Consider the following 24,767-nt stretch of genomic DNA (forward strand, 5'->3'; position numbering starts at 1 on the left):
TACTTTAAATGTCAGCTTACGTTGATACATTTTAAAATTGGGAATGCAGATGAGAGACATGCCTCATCCTATGGGCACAGCTGCCCTCTGTGGGGGTTTTACCAAGGATGACAGTTGTAACTAACATCCATCTTTCCACAGAAATCTTGTCAGTGGAGGCTGCCTGAAATAATATAGCCTCCAGTGCACTGGTACATGCCTTCTCCAGCCTTCATTATTCAGTTAGAGGATCTGAAGTTATGGTGTGTTTTAGTGTGAACCCCGAGCTTTCAGTTACCTGCTGCGCTATTGAAACCCAAACCTGGGACATAGCCCTACCATATGTTAAGGCACCAGTGATGCTGCGTCTCTCCAGAAAAAAAACATGGCTGTCCCTGCACCCCTTTGTCAAAAGCACTGAGCACCATGTCTGCACCTTCTGCAGTGGGACAGTGAACCCAGATACTGCATGCTCCTCTGGTTCTTCCTCTATCTCCCAGGAGTTCGAGTATAGGAACGTGAGCATGCAAATAGATCAGAAAAACAATCTGTTCAACAACTGCTTTTCTTTTTTTGTCTCTTTTTAGTTATATATTTTTGTATCCCTCATCCTCTGAAATACCTTTTTTTTTTTTGTTTTGTCTTTCCATCTGATTTCCTCTTCATATTCCCTTTGTCATGACACTACTGCTCTTCGTGTGATGAGGTGGACCAGACTCGGGTTTCTTGCTGTTGAGAGCCATAGGGAATGTGGCAGTCTGGAAGAGCAGAGGTTTTTTTTCAGTGGTTCTTTCATACCTGTGCAGGTCATTTCGCTAGAGCATGCTTTCTCCTGTTCTACTTGATAAAGAAGACTTTCTCTTATACCCATGGGGGTGACTTGATATCATGTTGGTTTCAGCATAGCGTGAAATCACAAGAGCCCCTTGAGGTTTTCAGAGAATTGGTTGGCATTAGTGTAGGTGGGTGAGTGATGTTGTCAAAAATGTCACTGAGGCATAACCACCTCTGCTAATCCAATATGGACTCTCCTTGCCATGTGGTCAAGCTGCTGTAAGAGTCCTCGTATAAACGATTTTCCTTCCAGCTCCTGATAGCTCTCAATGTGAAGTGTACTTCATGACTAATTTATTCCGCCTACAAGATTGAAAAGCCAGTGTGGGTTCTCAGCTTACTTGGACATTGGTTAAGCCTTGATACTCATTAGAAAAATAGATCTCAAGAACAAATGAAGCTTTACAGAACTTAGGCTAAAATCAAACCAACATTTCTAGTTTTTGCTTGTCTACACACTACACAAAAGTGTTGGTGTATAGTCAAACAAATGCATCTCAAGATCATGTATTATTGTTCACTGCTGCACAAGCTGAGGGGAAGCTATTTAGTAGATACATCGATGTCCTTAGATTGACATGTTGACATTCTTGCAGCAGTCAAACACACAGATTCCGATATCCTTCCTTAGCTCCAGAATTCAAATTGACTTCCTATAGTGGGGTATATTTTGTCTTGATTTGTTTTTAATTTCTTTCTCTCCCTTCTTGGTTTTATTTTTCCTGTTTTCCATTGTTTTCATAAAAAACTTGGATGCCTTGTGTTATGTGCATAACCTTGGACTGTATTCAATCTCAAATAAGGTAATAAAAAAATAGTCTAGCAAATATAAGCTTAACTGCAGCAATATAAAATATTAACCAAAGAAAGCAGAGTGCTAACTTCCAACGCAGTGGAAAGAGAAATGCATTGAGTACAAAACCAAATTATTTTATTATAGTGACTAGTGTAAATGTTTGTGGTAGAAATATTCTGTGATACAGTTTTTAGGTATTTTTAGTATTCTACTGCTAACATATTTTTCACGTGCACAGTTGGGAGTTCAGTGCTTTATAGCTTAAGAAAAAAAAATTCTGCTAAGTGAAAGGTGTGTTAAATTTCTGGGATATTATGAATATATTCATATTCATGATATACAAAGTTTTACCAGGGTGCCAAAATTGTAGTATAACTTAGCAGTGATAATGAAATATTATCAAATGTTCCTATTTAGATTACAGGGTCAGTCAGGCAGTAATTGTCCCTATATTTTTGTAGAGCAACTAGCATGACAAAGACCAGGCTCCTTGGGAAATACTGTGATCATTTTTTTTTTTCTTAGGTTACATTTATTGCTGTTTGCAGAATCCTTTCCTGTTCACTCCAAATTGAACGGGATTGAACTCATGGCTGCTGGAGTAGCTTGGCTCCCTCATCCTCAAAATGAAAGCTGATATTGCAATTGTGATTTCTTTCACCATGACTATTAAGGCTAATAGGAACAAGACAAAACTCAGCATGAATGGTTTGCATGCCTAGGACGGCAACTGCAGAGTCTTCAGCTCCTTGTTTGTTTGGCACACAGAAATCTGTGCTGCTGAGCTGAAGTTACTGTCTTATCGTGACTCTGAACTGCATTGTATGCCAGGTGCCATAGCACTTGTTTCTCTGGTTTCTAAAAGATTCCTAGCTGAGAGTGATAGTCTGCCAATGGAGCGCATCAGCTTCTCACTTCTGCGTAGTCAGATTTGAAAGAAAAATACTTTGAGAATTCTTCTTTCAGAAGAAAAAATTTACAAGGTCGTTAGTGTGTGTGAAAAAAAAAGTTCACAGGGCCTCATTGTCTACACTTCCTTGTTACTGTTCTTGAGCAATATGCTGAAATCAAGTTCATTTAGGATACATGCAGGACTCCAGGCAAAGCCAGAAAGCCACTGAAAAGACTCTCAGGGTAGAATTAATCTCAATTAATTTTATATATTTAGTAGTTAGATGTTTAAATCGAAGTTTGTCACCTTAGACAATGAAGTGGCTTTGAGGCCTCAAGGGAATGATTCATCTGCTCTGTTTGAAATATTTATCTTGAGATGAATTGCCCCATACGCCTGCCTGTTTCTTTCTAGTGACTAAAAGGACACCAGGGAGATTCCTAAACTGAGGCAGACAAATGCCATCCCTGATGACTTGGATGGGGCTTGGTTGAAACTTTATGCCACGTAAAAACCCTGGTAATTATATAAACAAATTGTACCCAGCGATCTCTGAATCTCTTCAAAATGCAGCTCCTTTTCCTCTGTACATTCATTTTTAAATAAAGGATGCAAATAACTTTTCCTGATATTTTAATAAAGGCTCATAAGGTTTCAGTACCGTAAAAATGGACGCACGCATTTTACTGTTTTATTGGAGTACAAAGATATTTTGGTTATTGCACTGGAAAGATCTCAGAATAGATGGAATTCTGGGTTTGGAGCCACAAGCCAACTGATCTGTTGTGTGAATCACTTTTCTTTCTTTGCTCCAGGTTCCAGTGCAGTGGTCTGATATGATCACACTGAAAGCTAGGATGACCAATTACGGCCTACCTAGGTACCAGTGGCTGACCCATGCTTGGAATTTCTTTCAGAGGGAGGTAAGACAACAGTTAATTAATGAGCAGAAGTAATACATGCTTGATTAATGTTATTTATTTGCTAAAAGAAAAGGTTTATTTTTAAGTCAAAAGGTAAATAAATGCAAATTCATTTTGTGTGAAACCCTGAGCAGTGATGATATCTTTTAACATCACTTGATATCCAACTTCTGAGCTTTTGTGGGCCCTAAAGATACTAAAACACACACAAAAAAATGTTACTAAATTCAGTTTAAATTGCTAACACTCTTCTCCTTTGCCAGTAGTGTTAGGACACAAACACCTTTTAGGATTATTATAACTTTAAGAATGTGATATGTAAAATTAAAAATCCATATGTAAAGTAAAATGAACATTTCTATATGCTGTTTTAATATTAAACTGTATTCCCCTTCCTGTAGGGTCTGTTAGTTTCCTTTCATGGAGCTATCATGGCTAAGATAACATGTTTAGCTGCAAATGAGTGGGAAAGGAAGCTTCCAAAAAAGTTCTTCAGCTGAGGTTTAAGAAAGTGATCAGGGTTTTTATTTCCTTTGAGAGGGCAGGAAACAAACAAAAATGCTTCCTTTTATATTCACAGCTTTGCCCTTTAGCCTACTAAAATTTAGAACTCTTTTTAAAGAATTAAAGTATTACGTTACAAAAACATGAAATTGCCCAAGGTAAAACCCATTAACTCCAAATATAACTCACATGCAGGAAGAGAACTCTTTAAATGTCTGTCATTGTGCTGCCCTTGTTGAAATGTTGAAATCTGTCATTGTTGCACAGATTTCCTGTTTATTTAAACATTTCCTGACAGCACTTGGTTAGTCTGTATTTATACTAAAACCTGAAAGAAAGAGTGAGGAGTACATGAAGTTAAACACCCCTCCACCCTCTCCAGTCCCCTACTTTGGCTAGGCAAGTGGCCTGTGAAACAGAATAATGCTTCATACACAGGTATTTGTGTCTGTTCTGTACCTAAGATAATATAATAAAATGGTCTTGATTTCCCTGGATGGAGCTGATACTGTATCTTGGTTTAAAAGTATAGGTTGAATAAATTTAAAGCTACCTCTTGTACTCCTGGTTGTTGTAGCATAATCATAATGGCTGCTTTTAAAATGAGTATTAGTAATAAAACTCGTAACATGCCTTAACTCTTCCAGAGGAGAAAAAGTTCCTTTTAGAATTTAGATTTCCTATATTCCATCTTGAACAGAAGAATGATTTGAGCAAAATTTGAAGTGAACTGAGAAGGCTGTTTTACAGCTCCTAACTAATTGGTGGGCTCTCATTTTTACTCTGTCTACTCATTACTCAGATGGTGGATGTGTGAGCCTGGTATGTGCTGTATGCCTCAATGAGCACTATGCTTGGGGCTCTTCTTAGTCAGCATTACAATTATTTTCCTAAAGAAAAAACTTGTAATTACAGCTTTGTTCCTAAAGATTCAGCCCTGATCAGCTTTGTGCTCTTTCTTCTGTACCTTTTAACATCTGAGAGAGATAGGAAATGTATTTTCCTCCCAACCCCTTTGCGGATCTAATATTGGAGTTCTGACTTTGCCAAGGAAGAAAAAAAGGGTGAATTGAAGTCAGGAAGGAAGGACTGGGCAGGGCAGGGAAGAAAAGATGTGAGAATAATAAAATGATGTTTAATCAGGTTGTCTTTGCAGTTACAATGAGGAGCCAAAGTTTGAGCTTTCCTTAGAAAGTCTGGTGTTGGGAGGATTTTGACTGACCACAGCTTTAATGTCTCGGATAAAAACAGAGACATTAAAGCCATGGTGAAAAAGGAAGAAGTGAGAATTGTAAGAGGACTGGTGAAGTCAAGGCACAGTGTGTGCAAGCGTGGTGTCTGGGCACTGATCTGCGTGATTGTGACTGAGGAGCGGTGTACAGGACTCTGGCTCTGAAGTGGGTAAGGGGAGCAAATGTTCCCAAGCCCGTGGGTCAAATGAACCAAGTGATGAATTACAAATACTCAAGAACTTCCAGACAGAAAAAAAGCAGCACTTTGTTCCTGCAGCGAGGCTTTTTTTTCAGTCTTCATCCAATGCTGAAGACAATCTAATATAGCTGCTTCAGCCCTTTTTTATGTTAAAGCAGCTAGGAATGTGGTAGTTTGGCTTTAAATCTCTTGGTGTGCTTTGCAGAGGAGAAGACAGGTTGTTAGTCCTGGTGGTTTTTATAGCCAATTATGGCTCATCTGCTTTGCAGCAGACTTCCTACGTTTATGGTCGATTCTGTTGCAGTGTTTATTTTAGTGTGATACTCCTTCCTTCCATTTTCCTTTCAGTGTTTGTGATTTCGATACTTTTTTGCTCACTTTTTTTTTTTTTTTCTGTGTTCAGATAAATCTATGCTTTTTCTCAAACAGATGTGTCCATAGTTGTAGCCTTGCAGGAATAGTCCTCACTAATAAGACCTTTATCCTCTTTTCCTACTGCTTACTTCAACCACAGGTATAGCTGTTCATTAGTCACCTTTTTGACATGAAATTATTGTGTGTTAATTCCTTTGTAGTAAGGATAGCAGAATTACAGGGTAGGACAATTTCTGTGAAGTATCCTTTGAGGCAACAGTTGGGATTTAGAGGGCAGAGCAATATAATTGGCTGTTTCTGACATGTTCCTTGGTCACTTAATTACATTTTTCATGTTGCCTTTGTGTCAAAATTCAGCAAAATAAGAAGTGGGAACTCTTGTAGATGTTTAGTCCTATGCAGATATATTGAAAGTTGTTAATGGGAATTTATTTAGCTTTTTTGATGACGTACTTTTATGAAGAATTAGCATTGTTATTGCTGATCTTGGCTAATCCTTCCTTTGCAGTTTAAATGTTGTGGGGTGGTGTACTTCACAGACTGGCTGGAAATGACAGAGATGGACTGGCCGCCTGACTCCTGTTGTGTCAGAGAATTCCCAGGATGCTCTAAGCAGGCACATCATGAGGACCTAAGTGACCTTTATCAGGAGGTAAGAAGAAAATATGGACATTTCAGAAGGCTTTGTATGTGCTTCCCGATCAAGTAATTTTCCAAAATCGTTACTTTCAGTGCAGCAGAAAGGTTTGTAGAGTAATTGTGTTTATGGAAAATGTTTATTGCCTGGAAGTGAGATAAGCTGGTAGCAATGCAGTTACCAGCTGAGATATGCTTAAACATTGAGGTATTTGTTTTATATTGATTAGGTTGGAGTTGCAATTTGCTCCAATCAAAAAAACCCCCTCCAACTAACCAACCAAAAAAAAAAAAACAAAAAACCAAACCCCAAACAAACCCCAGTTCTGGTGTAATGTCCTGTCTCCAGCTTGCCAAACTAAGAGTAACTCTACTCACCCTATGGTAATGAGGACTCTAGTGGTGTTTACAGTGAAGGATGCTTTTGAGAAGTCCTTTGGAAGATGAGAGCTCTCTTGTTAACAGGGCTCATGCAAGGAGATGGGTAATTCAGTTGTTCCACTGACAGCATGCATAGAAACTTTCTGTGAAAATGGTCTTTCTCTCTAACTCTACTACATTATAGAATGATTATTATTTTAAAATAATAATTTAAAAAAACCCTTAAAAGCAGGAGAGGACCTGTTTGAACTCAAAGTGGGTAAGGGAGGAAAACACAGTAGCAAGTCATTATTGTTCTTAAAGTGAAAATGATAAAAACAAGCCAGCATGTTCTCTACTAGAAATCTTTTAAATGTTCTCACAAAAGTGTTGTAAAAAGTCACCTTCGTCTGGAGACTGATTTGCTACCTACCTTTGTGGTTTTGAGGTTTGTTTTTTTTTAATGTTAACAGACCTCTGAAGACTTTTAATTTTGCATTCAGTAATTTCAGAAAGACCAACAGTCCAGGTAGTCCAGTAGCGACAAAAACATGTCTCAGTCAAGTAATTATGAGGGTCTGAGAAGAGGTGCCTTCTTCATTTGCTTGTTTTAAGAGGAAGGAGAATGGGTGTGAGAAGGGTGCTTTCCGATGCTGCAGCATGAACACTTCTCTACTGGACAGTGAAACTCTGCATTATGGAAGAGCACCCAAAGAACCATTTTATCTTGTTACAGTGTCTTACTGCTGTTCAAGACTGTTTCTTACAAGAATCTATTGTGTAGCTCTTGTTCAGGAGCCATGGAGAGAACCTCTGAAGCAGGAGAGTTTCACTATATAAACAAGCCAAGATGAATATTAGGTATTGCCAGGAAACAACAAAGTTTTGCAGAAATGGCATCACTGACATGGAGTGATTTGCTGGATTTTTATGGCATTGATTCTATGAGCAGAAATTATATATTCTATTCTGGATTTCCAGACTTCCATCCTAGGCCTCTTGTACTTCCACTAGGAAGACAGAAGGTAGAGTTGCCAAAAGGTAGGTACCTCAGAAGGCCAGACTGTGCTAGACACTGCCAGAGGCTGTTTTCTTTCTACTACTTGGTTGTAGACCCTCTCCTTCCTTATGTCAAAGCTTGCAGCAATGAAGTGCTGAGTTTAGAAGTGTCAGTTTCTGAATGGGAAAGCCATCCAGGCTTCTGGGACCTGCCAATCTCTTACACATTCTTGAAGAAGAAAGAACTGTGGCTAACTCTGCAATAATAGCTTTTTGTAATGTTGTTGCCCATATTAATACTATACAGCCCAACGCTGCCATAAAGAGCCCTCAAGGAGGGTGGGCGTGTGGAAGTTGCTGAACATTCAGTTGCCCTGAGCGTCTTTCCTGCTTATGTGAAAAGACAAGAGTACATAAGCAGTGTCACTCAATAAAAAACTCATTTTTTTGCCCAGGAAAATAAAAAATTTCTGAGAAAGAGTACTAGTCACTGGTGGGTCTTGTCAAACCTTCAAGGTTTTCTAATCTCATCTCTTCTGTTAACATTGCATTCCCACAGCCATAGTCCAGGAAAGTGGTTCTCTACGCACTTTGTATGTTCAAGTTCTTTTGGTTCTAGAGTAAATCAATAGCCAAAGATAATGATGATGTAGAACATAAAAGCTTTGTTGAGACCCACTTGATAAAAAAAAAAGGCTTCCTGGCTTTTTTTCTAAAAGAAACCTGAAGGGCACATTTCTGTTTCTTCCTCTGCTATGCTCCAGAGCGTTTTGGATGGATTCAGTTCTTGGCAAAACTTCATTTTTGGTTGTCTACTGCAGAGTCTGTTCCAAGAAGGAACAGGCTATTTTCTGTTTTACCAGCCACAAAAATACTCCATTGCTCTTTGAGATATGTACAATATTGGGTTGGCAAAACATTTTTTTTCCCCATGGCGCTTGCCTGTGGGTTGTCTCACAGGCTCATACAGTATACTTGCTAATATGTTTATTAATATCATGCAAAACCAACTTACCCTTGCAAGGCTAATCTATCTGACTACTGCTTTGGAGAACTGAAGGAGAAAAGCTTTTTTAGAAAGTGATTCAAAAGAAAGTTGCGTAGTCTGGTGGTTTGAGAGGGAGCCTGACAAGATTAGCCTCGCTAGCCTCAAATTGGCTTATGTAAATGCTTCTCAAGTCCGTTCTGTACTTCAGAAAAATTCTTTGTCGTACTTCAGAAAACTGAGTTTGGTTTGGCTGGGACTGATAAAATTGTTTTGTTGTAACTGTGCTGTAATGTTGTGCTGTAATCTTAGAGCTTTCTGTAGTCTAAATTGGAATCCTTCACAATACAATTTTTTTAGAAAGAAAGGTGGCTTACTTACAATTCCACTTGAGAGTATTTTTGGCGGGAATCAAGTTTCCCCTGCTATATTTTGAAAGCTATTTTTCAAATGTGTTAATCTTCTTGGACTGTTTTTATTCTGATGAGCTTCACCTTTGGTGCAGTTCATGGAATGGACTAACCTTAGAAAGAGCCTGGTTGTGAGGGAGGTGCATCAGATGACCATGTGGCCTCAGAGGTTCATTGTGGCCTGAGGACAAGGAGAGCTCTGCCTCTCTTGTGATCAGGAACTGTAGCCTAGATAAATGATTGGTAGGAGTTGATATCTTCAGAAAAATCAAAATTGTGTATTCACTATTTTGTTTTCTAGCATAATTTCGAGTATACTCAGAATTTGAGTGTACAACAATCTGTTGAATATGCTGATGGTTTATCTTTTCTAGTCTGGGAAGTGCCTTATTTCAGATCTGGTCCTTATTCTGTGATGTTGCAGTAAATCAGAAATACATACTTTGTTTCTGTTTTAAGACTGAAAATATAAAATGGCCTTTGTAAAAAAAATATGAATCGGGCCTTTAATCCATAACCCTGTGGGAGTTTGAAACTAGCTGTTCTGAATGATCGTTGCAAAGTTTTGTGCTGTTTTTGAGTTGTCAACAAGAGTTCCCTGCTTAATGACAAACTTCTACTTTTGATGAGGGAAGTATATTTATGTACTTTTTAATTACCGGCTACCAACTATGAATGTGTTGCATGAGCAGAAATAAAATGCATGAATGTGAGGATAAGCTTCTACTTTTGATGAGGAAAGTATATTTATGTACTTTTTAATTGCCGGCTACCAACTATGAATGTGTTGCATAAGCAGAAATAAAATGCATGAATGTGAGGATAACTGGGGTGGCTGGATATTTTTCAATTTTGAAACTGATTTTGAATGTGTATTAGAGCAGAACTGTAAGAACATCATTAAATGGAGGGAGGCAGTCTATCTAGATTGGGCATAATTTGTCTCACTTATGTGTCTGTACTGCAGGAGATGTTGGCATTAATGTTACTGCTCTCTGTTAATGGATGTTTCCTCTAGGCAACAAATGAACTGAATTTGAATACTGCTGTGGTTGAGCATTTTTAAGTTGTGACCAGCATGTACCTTCATCCCTTAAAGTTATCAAAAAGTATTAAAATGCAGCCAGTTTCTCTGTAATTAAAAACAAATTTGGAAAGTAGTATAATTACAGCACTCTCTTCTAGTTGAAGAAAAAAAGACACCAACATGGCAATTTTTGTTCCTCGTTAAGTTCAATTACATTGCTTTTGCTACAGTGTTTCTTTTTCTTTTCACATTTCAAAGGATCCACGTTTACTCCTTGTTCTGTGTCTAAACTAGGTAATGTTTAGAAAATGACACAGTGAAGTGATGAGCTGAGCAGAGACATTGAGATCCTTTAACTTATTCTGGTATGATTATCATAGATCATCATATAGTACATTAGTTTTATTTAGATCCTAAATGATCTAAATAAACTGCAGTGTGAATTGTGTGTGTGAGGCATGAATCAGACCTTTCATCAAATACATTCAGGACTGTAGCATTTGAAATTGTTGGCTTTGGGGAATTTCAGTGTGATTGAAAACTTTCATTTATCATGTCCTGTCTTCAGATTCTGTCACTTTGATCAATTGCTTTCTTTTCATAGAAAAGCTGTAAGAAATATGTAGTAGGGATATAAACACAAAAATGATATTTTGGAGACAGTGCCCATTTTGATGGATTCCTGATGTCGTCTTCTGGGACCAATGTCTATTGGTACTTGTGATGTTATCCCATCCAGTTTGTTACTCTGAATTTCCCCTTGGTGGTTGTGTTCCTTGATTTTTGTGCTGTGAAGCCCTGCAAAGTTTAGAATAGAGAATAAGCATGGGCCAGGGTAGCTAAGGGCCCTATCTTCAAGATTTTATCCTTTCTAAGAATAAGCATCACCTTTTCTGAGCAGTAAGCGTTACAGCTTTTGTTTGCACTGTTATCCAGTAATTCCTGGAGATGCTTTGTGTATCCTTGCTGCCTTACAAGGGCTTGGGAGCTTTCCTGCAGCCTCGTACAGTAATTAGTTGGCCACGTAAGCAAACTGTAGACCATGCACTGATGGTTTGGAAAGAGCTAAATTTCTGTTTCAGAAAAACATTAACTTGTGATGTTTTAACATAGTTTTAATTAGATTTTTTTCTGGGTAAATAATAATAATGGTTCTGTAAATAATTACAGAGGTGATGTATGTGACTATCTTCCTAATAGAGCATGTGGATGGTCAGCTCTTTGGAGCAGGGTCTAGCTGCCTGTCTGGGTTTGTGCAGAGCCTGATGCAGGGTGGGTTCTTACAGCGGTTCTCCCAGTAGTTCGAGACATTAGTGTGCTTTAAGTAGCAACAATCCAGCACAAGATATGAGGCAAAACTGACTCATGGTATAACACTATCACAGTAATTGACAGGGAAGTTTCTACATTCAGATCAGAAATTAAGCCAGTTAATTTTAAAATACAGTCTATGGATAGGGGAGGTAGGCAAAGTGTAACCTAGCATAAACAAAATATTGAATACACAATTTTGATTTTTCTGAAGATATCAACTCCTACCAATCATTTATCTAGGCTACAGTTCCTGATCACAAGAGAGGCAGAGCTCTCCTTATGCTTTTTGTGAAGAGGAGATGCTTTGAGTTCAAGAATAAAAAGCGGCAGTAATGCTACAAGTATGTGGTATTATTCCCACTAAGTACTAAAGAAAGTCTGTTTGTACCCACTGCATTCTGGAATCTGTCAGAAGTCCTCTGTTAAAGGTTATTCTGTTCGGTGCTCCTTGTTCAGACAGTATCTGGAATGTAATGATTTTTCTACTCCCTAGGGACTTTCTGCAGAACTAATAAACTGGCATATAATGAGTCCACATAAAACACTAAAAGAGAAAAGGTGGGAAGAGACACTGATGAGGTCTGTAGATCTCTCCTAGAATATTGTTTTAACTTCAGATTGTGAAATTATTTGTAGAAAAAGTCTAAAGAGTTTAAAATAATTGACAACCTTGAAGATCTGCAATTTACGGAGAGAAACAAGACAATTAAGAGGATTTAATGGCTTTTAAACCTTCACAAAACCAGTTGTTTCTTTAATAATCAGGGATAGTTGATAGAACTCAGATCAACTATGAGTGATTTCTGAATTTAAGACTAACACAGATTTCTTGGAGCTTGTTACATGCAGCAAACTCTCAGTGTATGAAAAAACTTATAATGGCAGCAATTAAAAATAGGCAAAATAATTTTCAAAGTGTTGTTTGAAGGAGGTGAAGGAGAAATTTTGGGGGAGCCAGAAAAGCCAGCACTAGGTAAGATGAGATAAACCTTGGGAACTGCAAGCCAAAGAATATTGACTAATTTTTTTTAACCTATTTTTGTTTCCTAGGGATGCGGTAAAAAGATGTACACTTTTTTGAGGGGAACAAAGCAATTGCAAGTGCTGAGATTTCTAGGAATCTCTATTGGAGTTACGCAGATCCTGGCTATGATCCTCACTATTACTTTACTGTGGGCTCTGTACTACGACAGAAAGGATCCCGGAGCGGGTCAGATGATGGCCCTGAAGAATGATACCTCGCAGCAGCTGTCATGTCATTCCGTGGAGCTACTGAAACCAAGCCTGACAAGAATCTTTGAACACACATCCATGGCAAATAGCTTTAATACACACTTTGAAATGGAAGAGCTATAGGTGATGCAATGAATCTGAGAAGTTGTAAAGGATTTTAATTGGTTTTGGTTGTTGGTTTTATTCTGTTCCATCAAGTATACCAAATACACCAGTCTTTGTATGCCTCAGAAAACAGCTAATGAATGGAAGTGAAAGAGACCAGCACAGAAAGAAGGATAAACCTGTCAGCCTCTTAGCTATTGCCTCAGCCATGAAACAGAGTTTATTTAGTTTGTTTGTTTTTTAAAAGGCACTCATTCACTGGGCACAATAATATTTAACTTATTGTCACAAGCCATGTGATGCGGAAAATACTGACTCTTCACAAGTAGACAAACAGAACATCTAAGGAAGCATCATGGGAAAGGAAGAGAAATACTTATCTTCTGAAGAAACCGCTGTACTTTGGACAAACAAAATGTCACTTCAGTTGAAATTGACTTTTAAATTTTTAATAAGCCATTTGGAAAATGTCTTAATCAGGGATCTATGTATATACAATTGTGTGGTTTTGTGTGTGCATGGAAAGCAGAACTACAATTCAAGTTATTACTTGGATTTAAAAATTTGCAAGATTTGTAAAAAAGGCGAGATTTTCTTTTTTCTAACAAAACCTTTCTTAGCTGTTGTTGTTGAAGATGTTCTAAAGCTTCTATTTTTATCTAACAACTGTTTAATTTTTAATTTTAAATATATATTAAACAGGGATTGAAAACAAAACTGACTCTGGACAATAGACTGCAATTTCCTGAGTAATTCTGGAGAATTCTGCTTTGAAACAGTTTGTTCTATGGACTATTTCTTAGTGAAAAGAAAGAAAACCTTAAACATTCTTTCCAAAATGGGAATCAATATAGGAGTAGCACATTTTTATAGAGAAGCCTTTTCTCCTGTCTGTGATTCCCCTGAAGGTAAAAACAAAAAAGACTACAAGGAAAATGCTTACAGTTCTGGATGCTATTGCAATAATTGTAAAAGTACATAAGGAGAAGTTATACTTTGGCAGCTTCTTCCTTAAGAGCTCTCTGGTGGCTTAAAATGCCAACTGGAAACAGCATTAAAATGTATTTATTGATGTGGGGAAAGTGCATTTTACTGTATTTTTATGAACAATGTTTATTTCATAGGATTATTTTTACAATTGGCCACGCTCCTGAAATATATATTTGTTCCACTGAGTACAGTAGTTTGTGGCAAATGGGTTTTTACATAATAGTACATTTTAAAAATTCTTTCATTTGTTTTGGAATTTGTAAAAGAAGAAAAAACCACAAGGTGTGATTTGGTAGACAATAAAATTACTTTTGTCTTAAATTCCATAATGACTTTTTTATTTGTAAGTCCTAGAGTGTGAATGCTTTGGGTGGGAGTTGGGAGGGTCCTCCTGCTAGTGTGAGTTAATTTGATGTGTCTTTTCCCATTCCACTTATTTTGTTGTGGAGGAACTGCATCGTAAATTTAATTTTCTTTTTTTATTGCTTCTGAAAAAGCTTCTTTAGGGCTCATGAAATTAAGCTCTGCAGTTGTGTGGGCTGCTGTTTGTTTTTTACCAGTCTACGTGTGGGTGTAACTATTTCACGGGTAGTAGTGCAAGCAAGATTACCTTTCTGCTTTTGTACCTCTCCTACAGAGGTGCTAATGCTTATTTTGGGAGGTAAGAAAAAGGCTAAAGGATAGACCGCTCGGAGCATCTCTGTGTCACGCACTGTTTAGGAAGCCTTGTTGCCCAGTGTTACTGCAGACATCCATCCTTTCACTGTTTAGCCTGGGCAGCGTTTCTGTAGATAAGGGGCGAGGTGTCCAAGAAAGCTTGGATACAGACCAGCTCTAGACTTTGGGCTGCTACAGAGACCTGTGATGCTAAACAGTGGATTGAGCTGTTGGTTTTTTTCCCTGTTTAAAGAAACAAAACAAAACCAACCAACCAAACAAACAAAAAGCAAACCAAAAAACCCAAACCAAATCAAACCACAAATTGTGGAATCTTGATTGCAGATTGCATGGACACAGCTACCTTGCAGCTGGATGTAGGGTATTTCACCATAAGCGACACAGCTACCTTCAGCTGTGGATTGCAGCTGGATGTAGGGTATTTCACCATAAGTAATGTAAAAAAGGAAATCCTGACACTTAAAGTTTTACCCAAGGAGTGTCTGTGGAAGCTCCCTTAGCCATGCTTCAGCCATCCTGAGTCCTCCCATGGGAGGACTCCCCACGCTATCAGTGAGCGTTGCCTGTGTATCTTCTTGAGTCCAGGTTAGAGCTCATGGAGGAACAGATATGGCAAGCTTTGCTAGGGAGATAAGTTGGAGAAGTCCACGGCTAGAATTAGAGATACTGACAGCCTAGAGCATCTGTAGTCAGAGTAACCTCACTTGGGCTTGGCTACCCAAATCCTGAGCCAGTCTCTGTTAAGTATGGGGCTAGTTTCATTAGGGGAAAGACCCACATGCCAGGAATGATGGAAATATTCCCTTCCCTAGTAGGGACTACTGATGAGTATTCTGGGAAAGAATCCTTCTGTTTTGAGTATCTAACCACGCTTACCAAAAGAGGTCTCAGCTGTAAATTTTAACACTTTCAGACTTTCTTCTTGCACTGTGTTTAGGCTATGAGCTGTCTCTGTTTTCCTAGGGCTTGTTCAAAGAGCCTTAAAATTGATTGACTAGGCTGCTGAGAGCCTGTTCTTTTCCTGTAGAGCTTTAGGATATATGTAGGAGAGAGGCTGCTTGGCAAAAGGGGAACATTTAGATATACTTGCAGCAGTGAAAGCTATTTCATCCTTTTATTTCCTTTTTCCCTCAGTTTTTCAGGAGTGCCCAGAGAAGGGTGGTGTGTTCGCTCTTCTCTGCAGCATGAACTGTAATGAACCGAATCTTTCTTCTTGCAACAAGCAACTGTGGAGCTGCTCCTTAATGTTTTTCACAGATAGTTTAATGTTGAGGAGAGCAAGTGTGTTAAAAAGTGGGTCACTCTCTGCCTCCATCAGGTGTTTCCATTCAGCCTAATGAATCATACTGAGTCCCCGGGTCTCTGCCTGTAGCAGTGGGGCTGAGTAAGGTTTGCACCACCGAGTCATGACTTGGGCTATAGGGATGCTTTTAGGAGACAAAATTAACTGCTCCTCATCTTTGGACAAGATACTGCCTCATCTGCCAGCAGGTCATATGACAAGGCTTTCTGAAGGAAACATAGCTATGTTTGGAGGATCCAGGAGGATGCCCCCTCCCTGGAAGTGTTCAAGGCCAGGTTGGATGGGGCTTTGAGCAACCTGGTCTAGTGGAAGGTGTCCCTGCTTTTGGCAGGGGGGTTGGAACTAGATGATCTTTAAGGTCCCTTCCAACCCAAACCATTTTATGATTCTATGAATCTGTTATTTATAACAGTTAATTTTGTAAAAGCAACCCATAAATATAAGGGAATATATAAAGAATAAATAGTAAAAAGAGAGGCTGTTGGTCATAGTCACTATACAGTTAAATATGATGGAGACAGCAATTTTCAAATAGTTTTTGAAGTTTTTGCCGCAAAAGCATTATGTTTAATTCACATGAATTGCTATTATTGAAGTGAGATTGTATCTAAACTTTAAAACTTGTGTATGATTGACTACATTTCTTTTTTTAAAAAATGGGATGTCCTAAATACTTCAGAATTTTTACACATCTACTTGCTCTTTATTCAGCACTCCTCCACCTTCAGTTGTTTCTTGTACATAGATAGTAGGAAAATGGGTAGCTTGAAAGTAGATAAATAGATAATATAGGCAGGTAAGAAACTAAGCTGTCCAGGTAAATATGGATATCTCGCAAACTTTGTCAATCCAAATATATTGTTCACTCCTGAGTGCTCTTTTAGCTGCATGTTTACATATCCTGGCAGCTGATTGCTATTCCAGAACACTTAAAAATATTCAGATGTTTCTGTTGTCAATAGGAAAATAAAGTCCTGGTGGGCCCCAGATGTTGGAAGGAGAGAGTATGACCTCCTGAGCACCCTGCCTGCCCAAAATTTTATGATCTTGTGATTTCACTAATTTATCCTCCTCCAGACCAGTTTCCTCACTGAAAGCCACCCTTCTCCCTGGAGCAGCTGAGGTTGCATCATGCTCTCCGCTGCAAAAGCCTCCTCTAAGCTGTGTGTTTCCACAGTAAGTATATCTAAAACCTCAAAATGTAAAGCGTATGCTTTCTGTTTGTCTCCCATTTTATGGAAGGACAGTCGTTCTTAAAAATGCCCTGGGGTGTTTCACAGGCAGGTATTGCTTTTACCTCTTCCCTACTCCAGAGCAGTGAGCTCCTGGCAGAGGTGGCCATTGCGTGTGCCAGTGCTACAATATACACAGCTGACAGATCAGCAACATCTGCACTGCCTGTCGCCCTTTGTAAGTGATATACAGTGTGATTCTGCAAAAGGAGTTTGGGTGTTTGCTCTCATCTGTGCACTAATATTTTACCAGGGGAATTTGGTACTGGCTTTGAGAAGGCTCTGTGGCCTGGGAGGTTCAGAAAATGTCTGTATGTATTGCAAACATAGCGAATGCTTTTTTAAAAAGTACAGACAGGTGGAGTTTATATTGCTGGAAATAATCTAATGCCCCAATTTTCTCTGCTGCTGCAGGCTGGGAAGGGAAGGGTGATGGCCACTCACACAGGAGAAGGGCAGCTCTGTCATACAGACCTGCGGCACCCTGATTGTGGTGGCTCTGATATAGAATCATAGAATAGTTTGGGTTGGAAGGGACCGTAAAGATCATCTAGTTCCAACCCCCCTGCCATCAGCAGGGACACCTTCCATTAGACCACGTTGCTCAAAGCCCCATCCAACCTGGCCTTGAACACTTCCAGGGAGGGGGCATCCACAACTTCCTTGGGCAACCTGTTCCAGTGTCTGACCACCCTCACAGTGAAGAATTTCTTCCTAATATCTAATCCAGACCTACCCCCTTCCAGTTTAAAGCCATTACCCCTTATTTTGTCACTAACTGCCCTTATAAAAAGTCCCTCCTCAGCTTTCTTGTAGGGTGGTTTAGATACATTCACAGCTTGCCTGGAATTAGTGTTGGGGACATTTGTTGCCCTCAGGTTTAGTGTTCCTTCAATCTTATTAAGGAAAAAAAAAGTTCCACGAATAAGTTATTGCAAAACCAGGTTGACCCATTCAAGCATGCAGATGTTTTATTTAAATATTCCTCAAATGTCTATTTATTCAGCATAATGCATGTATTATGCTGCCTTCTGAAATACGATATATGACTGTCAAACAAAATTGTCAAAAACAACAACCTTGGTTTCTTTGTATGATACACAGAAATAATTACATTTCATGTACAGTACAGATGCATTTTACACAGTCATCAAAAGTCGTTCACTACCAAAACAGCATTTAAATCACCTAAAACACCAAAAGAATGTGTATTTCCCAAATTCAGAATAAATTAACGATTTTGCATGTGACGTATGGAAATAGGAGACAGGACTGGAATTCTGCAATATCATACTAAATTATTCCTTAAGCTGCATTTTAAAAATGAAAGTACAAGTTGCTTCAGGGGTATAACTGTTATGCAAGTGTATTGCTGTAGTGCATTATTTTTAGTCCATATGAAAAGGAGAATAAAGAGATTTTGAAAAACACATGACCTGATGGAGTCAGTAAGTTTCCTGTGTTGTACGTAGTCTGTCCCATAGTGGGTTTAGGAACTGCCTGGTTGTGTTATTTACCTGATATAACTAGTCAAGAAGTACCATGTGGCATAAACAAGCGAATATCAAGGCAGTTTTTGTGTCAACAAATGTTTGGCAAAAGGTGAGGACCAAGCCGTTTTTTGTATGAGTAACCATGGGTAGAAGTAGGATGCAAGTGAAAACTCTGGGCCTGTTCTGCCTCTCTTTTAAACCCTGTCAAAACTTACATAACCCCCCAGCTTCAGCAGATCTACTGCAATTTTGCAGCAGGGTAAAAGAGAGGAAAGCATTGTCAGGTTGCAGAGTTCCTCAGAAGGAGCACTCCTCTGGGTCAGAGGACAGTCTGTGCTTCTGCTCTCTGGTAAGGTTTGAAAGAAATGGAGAAGCTCAGTTTACAATGAGCAAGTTATTCCAATTTGCAGAAAAAGTGGGAAGTTACCTGCAAATTAACCAAACTTTCGAATAAGTAAACAGTAAGCAAAGAGAGTCGTGTGTGACATTATGTACTCCTTTTAATTGCAGTTTAATTCTAATATGTGACGTTGTTGTATTTTGGTGTGTATACTGTAGCATGATAGTTCATTATCTGCTTTTCAATCTTTGTTGACAGGTAAAAAGACCAGTATTTGTGTGCAGTAAAAAGTGTATCATCTGAAGGTTTCAGTTTTTAGTGGGTGTTTACTCTTAATGTAAATTTTCAGGTCAGTAGAATGCTAGCAAATACTGTACTGAAACATACACTACTCAAACTATTAAGTAACTGTGTTAATCATTTATTGTAATGGCATCTAATGCACTGAGCCTTTTGATTTATATATGCATATTTTATTTTGCAGACATGCAATTATTTCTGATTCAGTGTTTTTGATGTATATGTGTATGTATTGATATGCACATATTCCATGTATATTTGATGTATATTATGTATGGTATGACATGTATATAGGAAGCATTATGATACATCTCCTAATGCACTCTCATGAAGAAAAATGACACTTTTTTAATCAGAAAGGTTTCTAGTACCATCAATGTCTTTTAAAAATGAAGCCAAAAAGCCTTAACTAGTAAAGCCTTCATATTAGCTTTTAGGCCTGCCCATGTGGGTAAATTCCAATTGAAATAAATTATATTTTTTAAAACTTTGGGACCCAATCCATTATTCTATCAGTGTTCTTAGGTAATTAAATATCTTCACACAATATAAATTCTCCAACAAATTTTAGAATGCAAGTTTACAGATAATTACAAAAAGAATTTAGCTATTTTTTTTACTGAATATCTTTTGATGTCTTCCAGCGTAGCCAATATTCTGGATGCTGCAGAATGACAACAAGGACAGTATGGAGATAAGTGTTGGCTGATCCCAAAAACACCTTTGTTGTAATTTTAATTCAAATAGAATTGATCCTGCAAGAGTATGCTGGGACAAGAGGTTTGTTCTGAAAATATGGAAGTAAGGAAGATGTCTGTGGAAGAAAGGACTGTGTTGATTCATCAGTAGCCTTGAAATCCCAAATAGTATGATACTGTTGGAGTGGACAACAAACCATTATAGAAATAGAGGACAGTGAACAAAAAGAACAATGACTGAATAGCACATTTGTGGTGTACAGTTTGGCTGTAAGATTATTTAAATGTTTGCCATTAGAAGTTTATAGTGTAGATGAAGTTGTATAAAATACCTTAAAAAAAAAAAATCCTGATTCCTGATACAACAGGTGTACAGTGACTTATTGCAGTTGTAACAGTACCTAGGAAGCAAGAGAAAACAACAGTAAATATTGAACTAACTGAACACCTTTAGTTCACTAATGAGTGTTGGAATAAGAAATACTGCATTTTTCAAAGGGAAGTTATTTGTACAACTATCATGGAACATTAACAATCAGCTTGTTGTAAGTGCACGGAAATGCCCTTTCTACAGTAATATTTTATCATGCCTAATCTGAAAAACAACAAAAGTAAACTGAGATCACAGCTCCAAATAATTTCAGCATGCATTATGATTGGAGTTCTTTCAGTCAGTACAAACATATTTCATATGAGCAGTTTTCTTTTTTTTTTATGGTTTCTCAACAAGTTTGTGGTTTGTTAACAGGAAAAAAAAGACACGTTATCAAAATGTTTCTTGTTTTTTTGCATTCAGCAAAACACAGGTTTGTTTCTATTTTTTGTTTTCTGTTTGTTTGTTTTCTAAAAAGAGCTCTCATGATAAGAAGAAGCATCAATGGGGACATTTCATTGTGCTCATATAGTAAGTCAGGATGGTCACAGAAGATTCCACTGTGCGTCAGTTCGAGCAAGGGCTAAGGAACTCCTGGTTCACACGCTATGACACCAAAACCCACAAAGTGTTTTGTTTCTCCTGAACCTCTCGGTCTGTGGCCACTGGTGCACACGTCAAGGGGCGTTGTCTTTGTCAGCTCTCTTGTTCCTCACGACTCATTTCTCACTGCTTGAGCTCAACTTGCAAGTGGTCTTTATGCTAATTTATAAATAATTCCTTATTTTATAAAGCAGATACTCTGACAATGTTTCCTCCTGAATACTCAGGAGACTCTGGCCTATCATCTCCTTCGGGTGTGGTGACTGGAGGTGTTGGGATGCTAATTATTGCTGTAGTGACGTAAGGCTGCTCACAGTTTAGTTTAACGCACTCTTCCACTTTGGCATTTAAGCTGGAACGGCTGGAGGAAGAAACAAAAATCCATGAAGAAACCAAGTCCATGTTACTGCAAACCTCTCATGCCCAATTCCGCTTCCAGACAGCTGTCCCCTTCCTGCCCTGGTAGAGAGCTCAGAGGTGCTGGGAGACGCCACCCCCACCACCCTTCAACCCGGCAGCAGATGGTCCATGGCTATGTCCATGGACAAGCCTCCTTTCTCCTTTCAACCCAGCAGCAGGTGTTCTATGGCTGTTGTCCATGGATAGGCCCCTTTCTCCATTTCTTCTCACCATTTCAGCACTTCTAAAAGTTTCTGGGCTAATCACCCAAGTGTTTCTGAGCAGGGGAAGCATTTGAGCTGCTCCCTGGGAACAAAGTTTGCATAGCCAAATGTCTTGCTATGCAGGATGGGGTAAACTAAGGGGTAGTCCCAGACTCCTACTGATTCCTCCATGCCATGCTTATTTAAGAACATTTGTGTATTATTTATCCACAAGACTAAGACACAGTGATATATGCACTAATAAAGGCCGACATGTTCATGGAGTTCCTGCAGTACCTCAGCATCATAAGAAACCTGTAATACTCAGACCGTTTTGAAGTGAAACTGGCGTTTTGTATTTGTGTTTTTAGCCTGTTTTTTTTAGCACAAAGCTGGTACCTTGTGCTTTTACATACTCTGTGACTGGAAGCATGTTGCAGGAAAGTCCTCTAGCAAAGAAAGAATGGATCCAGGCAGAATGTTTCCTCAAAAGCTAAGACAGATTGGAGCTTTGTGCTGGCCAGGAGGTCTCACTGCACAACAGCCAAAAACCTTCAGTAGCTACAAGCTGATGGATTGTTCGTGGAAGTGAAATCCAAACCTAGTAACTGTACAAAACAAGCTACTCAAAACGTAACTTCACAAGACAATCTCTATGGCAACTAGTGCTGAAAATGCTTTTTCTTTTTTAATGGCGGCATGTTTGAGTTCTATAGAAAACACTTCTGAGTTTCCCAAGACCTTTGTAGTGTTTTCAGAAGTGGTGTTTGGATAGACTTGGAAGTCAAACGGTTTACTTGTGAGAGTAGAGAGATGTTCAGTAAATTAGACTCTTAAATTGCACTTTCCTCACTTTTGCCATAACTCCTCAAACTAGGAAATACATTTTTCTTATCCGTTTCAGATTTTTTATTTAGAAGAGCCTTTCTTATGACTATCACACTTAAGCCTCTGGGAATCAGTTTTATTTCTCTGCTCAGTGGAAATGTAAAGGAAGTCTCATTTGTCCTATGCTTCTGAACCAGTAGAAATAGCAGGGACAGACCTTTCTTTCTTTTCCCTTTTGCTTGCCTCATACATCTGAATTGCACATTTTTCTATGCTATTTTTTTCTTGTTATGTGTTTTTCCATGGCATATATTTGGTGCTCTATTTAATTTGGGGTCCCTGGATGCTATTCACTGCAAATAGTAGTTTGTGGGGAGGGCATGAGAGGGCAGAAATGGTTGTAGAGAGACTGTTCTGTTATCTTGGATTAAGCTTGGAGCAAACTCAGTGCAGGATGTTTCAGTACTAGTGTCAGTGCTAGATGACTATTCGACTGTCATCTGTAGCCTCACAGCCTACCTGCAGAGGCCACAACATCTCTACAACTCTTGTCTAAGGAAGAAAGGGGCTTCAGCTCTGATGCAAGTGAAGTACCTGTTAGACAGAGGCGTCCTCTCCACACATCTGATCTGGATGGTGCTGAGCTCTTGCACGCTGCCTGGACGGCTGCCAGTGATGGTGGTGTTTGGGATGCGGTATGTCTTTTTATGTCGTCGTGAGCAGCAAGTGCTGGTAACACCTTGTTGAGACGAGAGAGAGGGGCTGTGGCTGGGGGGTCTATTGACTGTGGAAACCTCCATACAGCTCTCTTCATAGACTTGCTCATCCACAAACTCATGATTCTAGCCCAGAGGAATCCAACAAAGGGACAAAGCACACACAGAAAGATAATTAAATTGAACATATTAATCATGATTGTTTAAAGGCTTATATTGACACAACTGAATAAACTGTGAAAGTGAGACAGCTTATTCTTGATTATAGTGTTTATCCCATATTAGCCTGGGCTGAATACCAATACAAATTTAAATACTGGAACAAAATGCTCAGAGGTCTAAATAAGAAAAAGTTAATCTAAATTATTTTGTAAAATAGCACGATTGTGATGTAGTTTGCATTATAAATAGCTGTATAATCTATGAAGTGCCACAAAATATGGGATTATGTTTATTAATAAAAATGCAAGTGGTGCTTATGTAAAAGCTCTACATATCATTTGGAAATAAAAAAGATTTATTTTATTGAACTATAATAAAATAAAAATAATAAATATTTTCCAGATGAGTTTATAAAGCTTCCTGTTGAATTACATAGTAGAAATCAGGATCTGAAACAGTGTGTTTCAAGGTATGCGTCAATGTAAAAGAAAAAGATTCAATTAAATAGAAGTTTTTATTAGAGGAGATGAGACAGTTATATAAAAGCATCCAAAAAGTTCCTCATTACTGTAGACACATATATTGAACACAGTTTAGAAGGCAGCATTTAGTTAAATGACGTAGTCCTTATTCATACAACCTTTGCTTAGTCCCAGCACAGACAGTAGTCTTATGGGCTTGTCATAGAGCTGAATCCAAATTCAAGCAAACACCTACTGGTTTGCATTGACTCAGTAGGTGATTAGGGAGTGTTTCACACATAGCCGTGATATCCATATTATATTTGCGTGCGAAAAGTGTGAAATAGTGGTGTTGTTTGGGGGGGGAGGAATAGCAGCCCAAACTAAGCAGAGATTAAGATATGTTCATGCACAGTTTGAGAAAGCCTCCTTAAAAAAGCAAAAAATCTTTCCAGTTACTACTGGAATCAGTCTGCATGTCCTGAGAATGGTTTAGGGAGCATTTTCTGGGTTGTTTTACCCTCTACTCAAGTCTCGTTCACTTCAGGTTTGTTATACTGCTGCATCTTCATGTATTAGAATGAGAAACATTATTTTTTTCCCTCTAAAGAATGGTGCACTAATTGTAAAGGTGCTGATGTTGTTTTCCAGGAGAATTACAGTACAGTGCTAATATAGAATAAGTGAGTAAAGTAAAGAGAGTAATAACTGTAGCCAAGTGTAGCAAATGGAAATACTTTTATAGGCATATTATTTTTATTTTCATTTCTTCTGTTCTTATTCACTCTGACATAAGTTTGTGTGGAAATAAGTGGCATTGAAGAATGTCTATTTCAAGTAATACGGAAAGAACTTGCTTGAAATTTGACTTCTATAAGGCGTATGTCAGTCACAATCAAAATTTTGAATGTGATCAGACAGTGGACATAAAATTCAGAGAGAAAAATTACCCAATTGAAATTTTTAGATTAACTTCAGTGGTTTACAGTATATTTGCCAAGAACTCTGCTAGTTTTCCAATTAAAAGTAATTTTTTGCTTCTTAAAACTTTTATGGAATGACCAACTCAATTCGACTCCATTAAAGAGGGTTATTGAGTTACCTTTTAATATAATCTGGAAACATTTTGAAACTATACAATGAGTCAAGTTAATATATTTCATAGAATCATAGAATCACAGAATG

The 24,767-nt window shown here is 38.3% G+C and overlaps 2 protein-coding genes across 2 annotated transcripts; one reads left to right on the forward strand and one right to left on the reverse strand.

Annotated features, from left to right (window-relative positions):
• Nucleotides 1-2,962: 2,962 nt before the first annotated feature.
• TSPAN12 (tetraspanin 12) lies at nucleotides 2,963-12,845 on the forward strand. Its single transcript, XM_010166056.2, has 3 exons — nucleotides 2,963-3,424; nucleotides 6,243-6,386; nucleotides 12,516-12,845. Exons 1-3 carry the CDS (start codon nucleotides 3,338-3,340, stop codon nucleotides 12,819-12,821), a joined length of 537 nt encoding a protein of 178 aa, XP_010164358.1. The 5' UTR covers nucleotides 2,963-3,337; the 3' UTR covers nucleotides 12,822-12,845.
• A 7,381-nt stretch (nucleotides 12,846-20,226) lies between these two features.
• LOC104519865 (potassium voltage-gated channel subfamily D member 2) lies at nucleotides 20,227-23,085 on the reverse strand (the record flags this gene model as incomplete). The annotated part of the gene is made up of 2 exons (XM_010166057.2): nucleotides 20,227-21,174; nucleotides 22,838-23,085. Coding segments are annotated over 2 exons (426 nt in total), but the record flags the coding sequence as incomplete, so codon positions are not given.
• Between the last annotated feature and the right edge of the window lie 1,682 nt (nucleotides 23,086-24,767).

The sequence above is a fragment of the Antrostomus carolinensis genome, unplaced genomic scaffold, assembly GCF_000700745.2.
Source record: "Antrostomus carolinensis isolate BGI_N321 unplaced genomic scaffold, ASM70074v2 scaffold30884, whole genome shotgun sequence".
Taxonomy (NCBI): domain Eukaryota; kingdom Metazoa; phylum Chordata; class Aves; order Caprimulgiformes; family Caprimulgidae; genus Antrostomus; species Antrostomus carolinensis.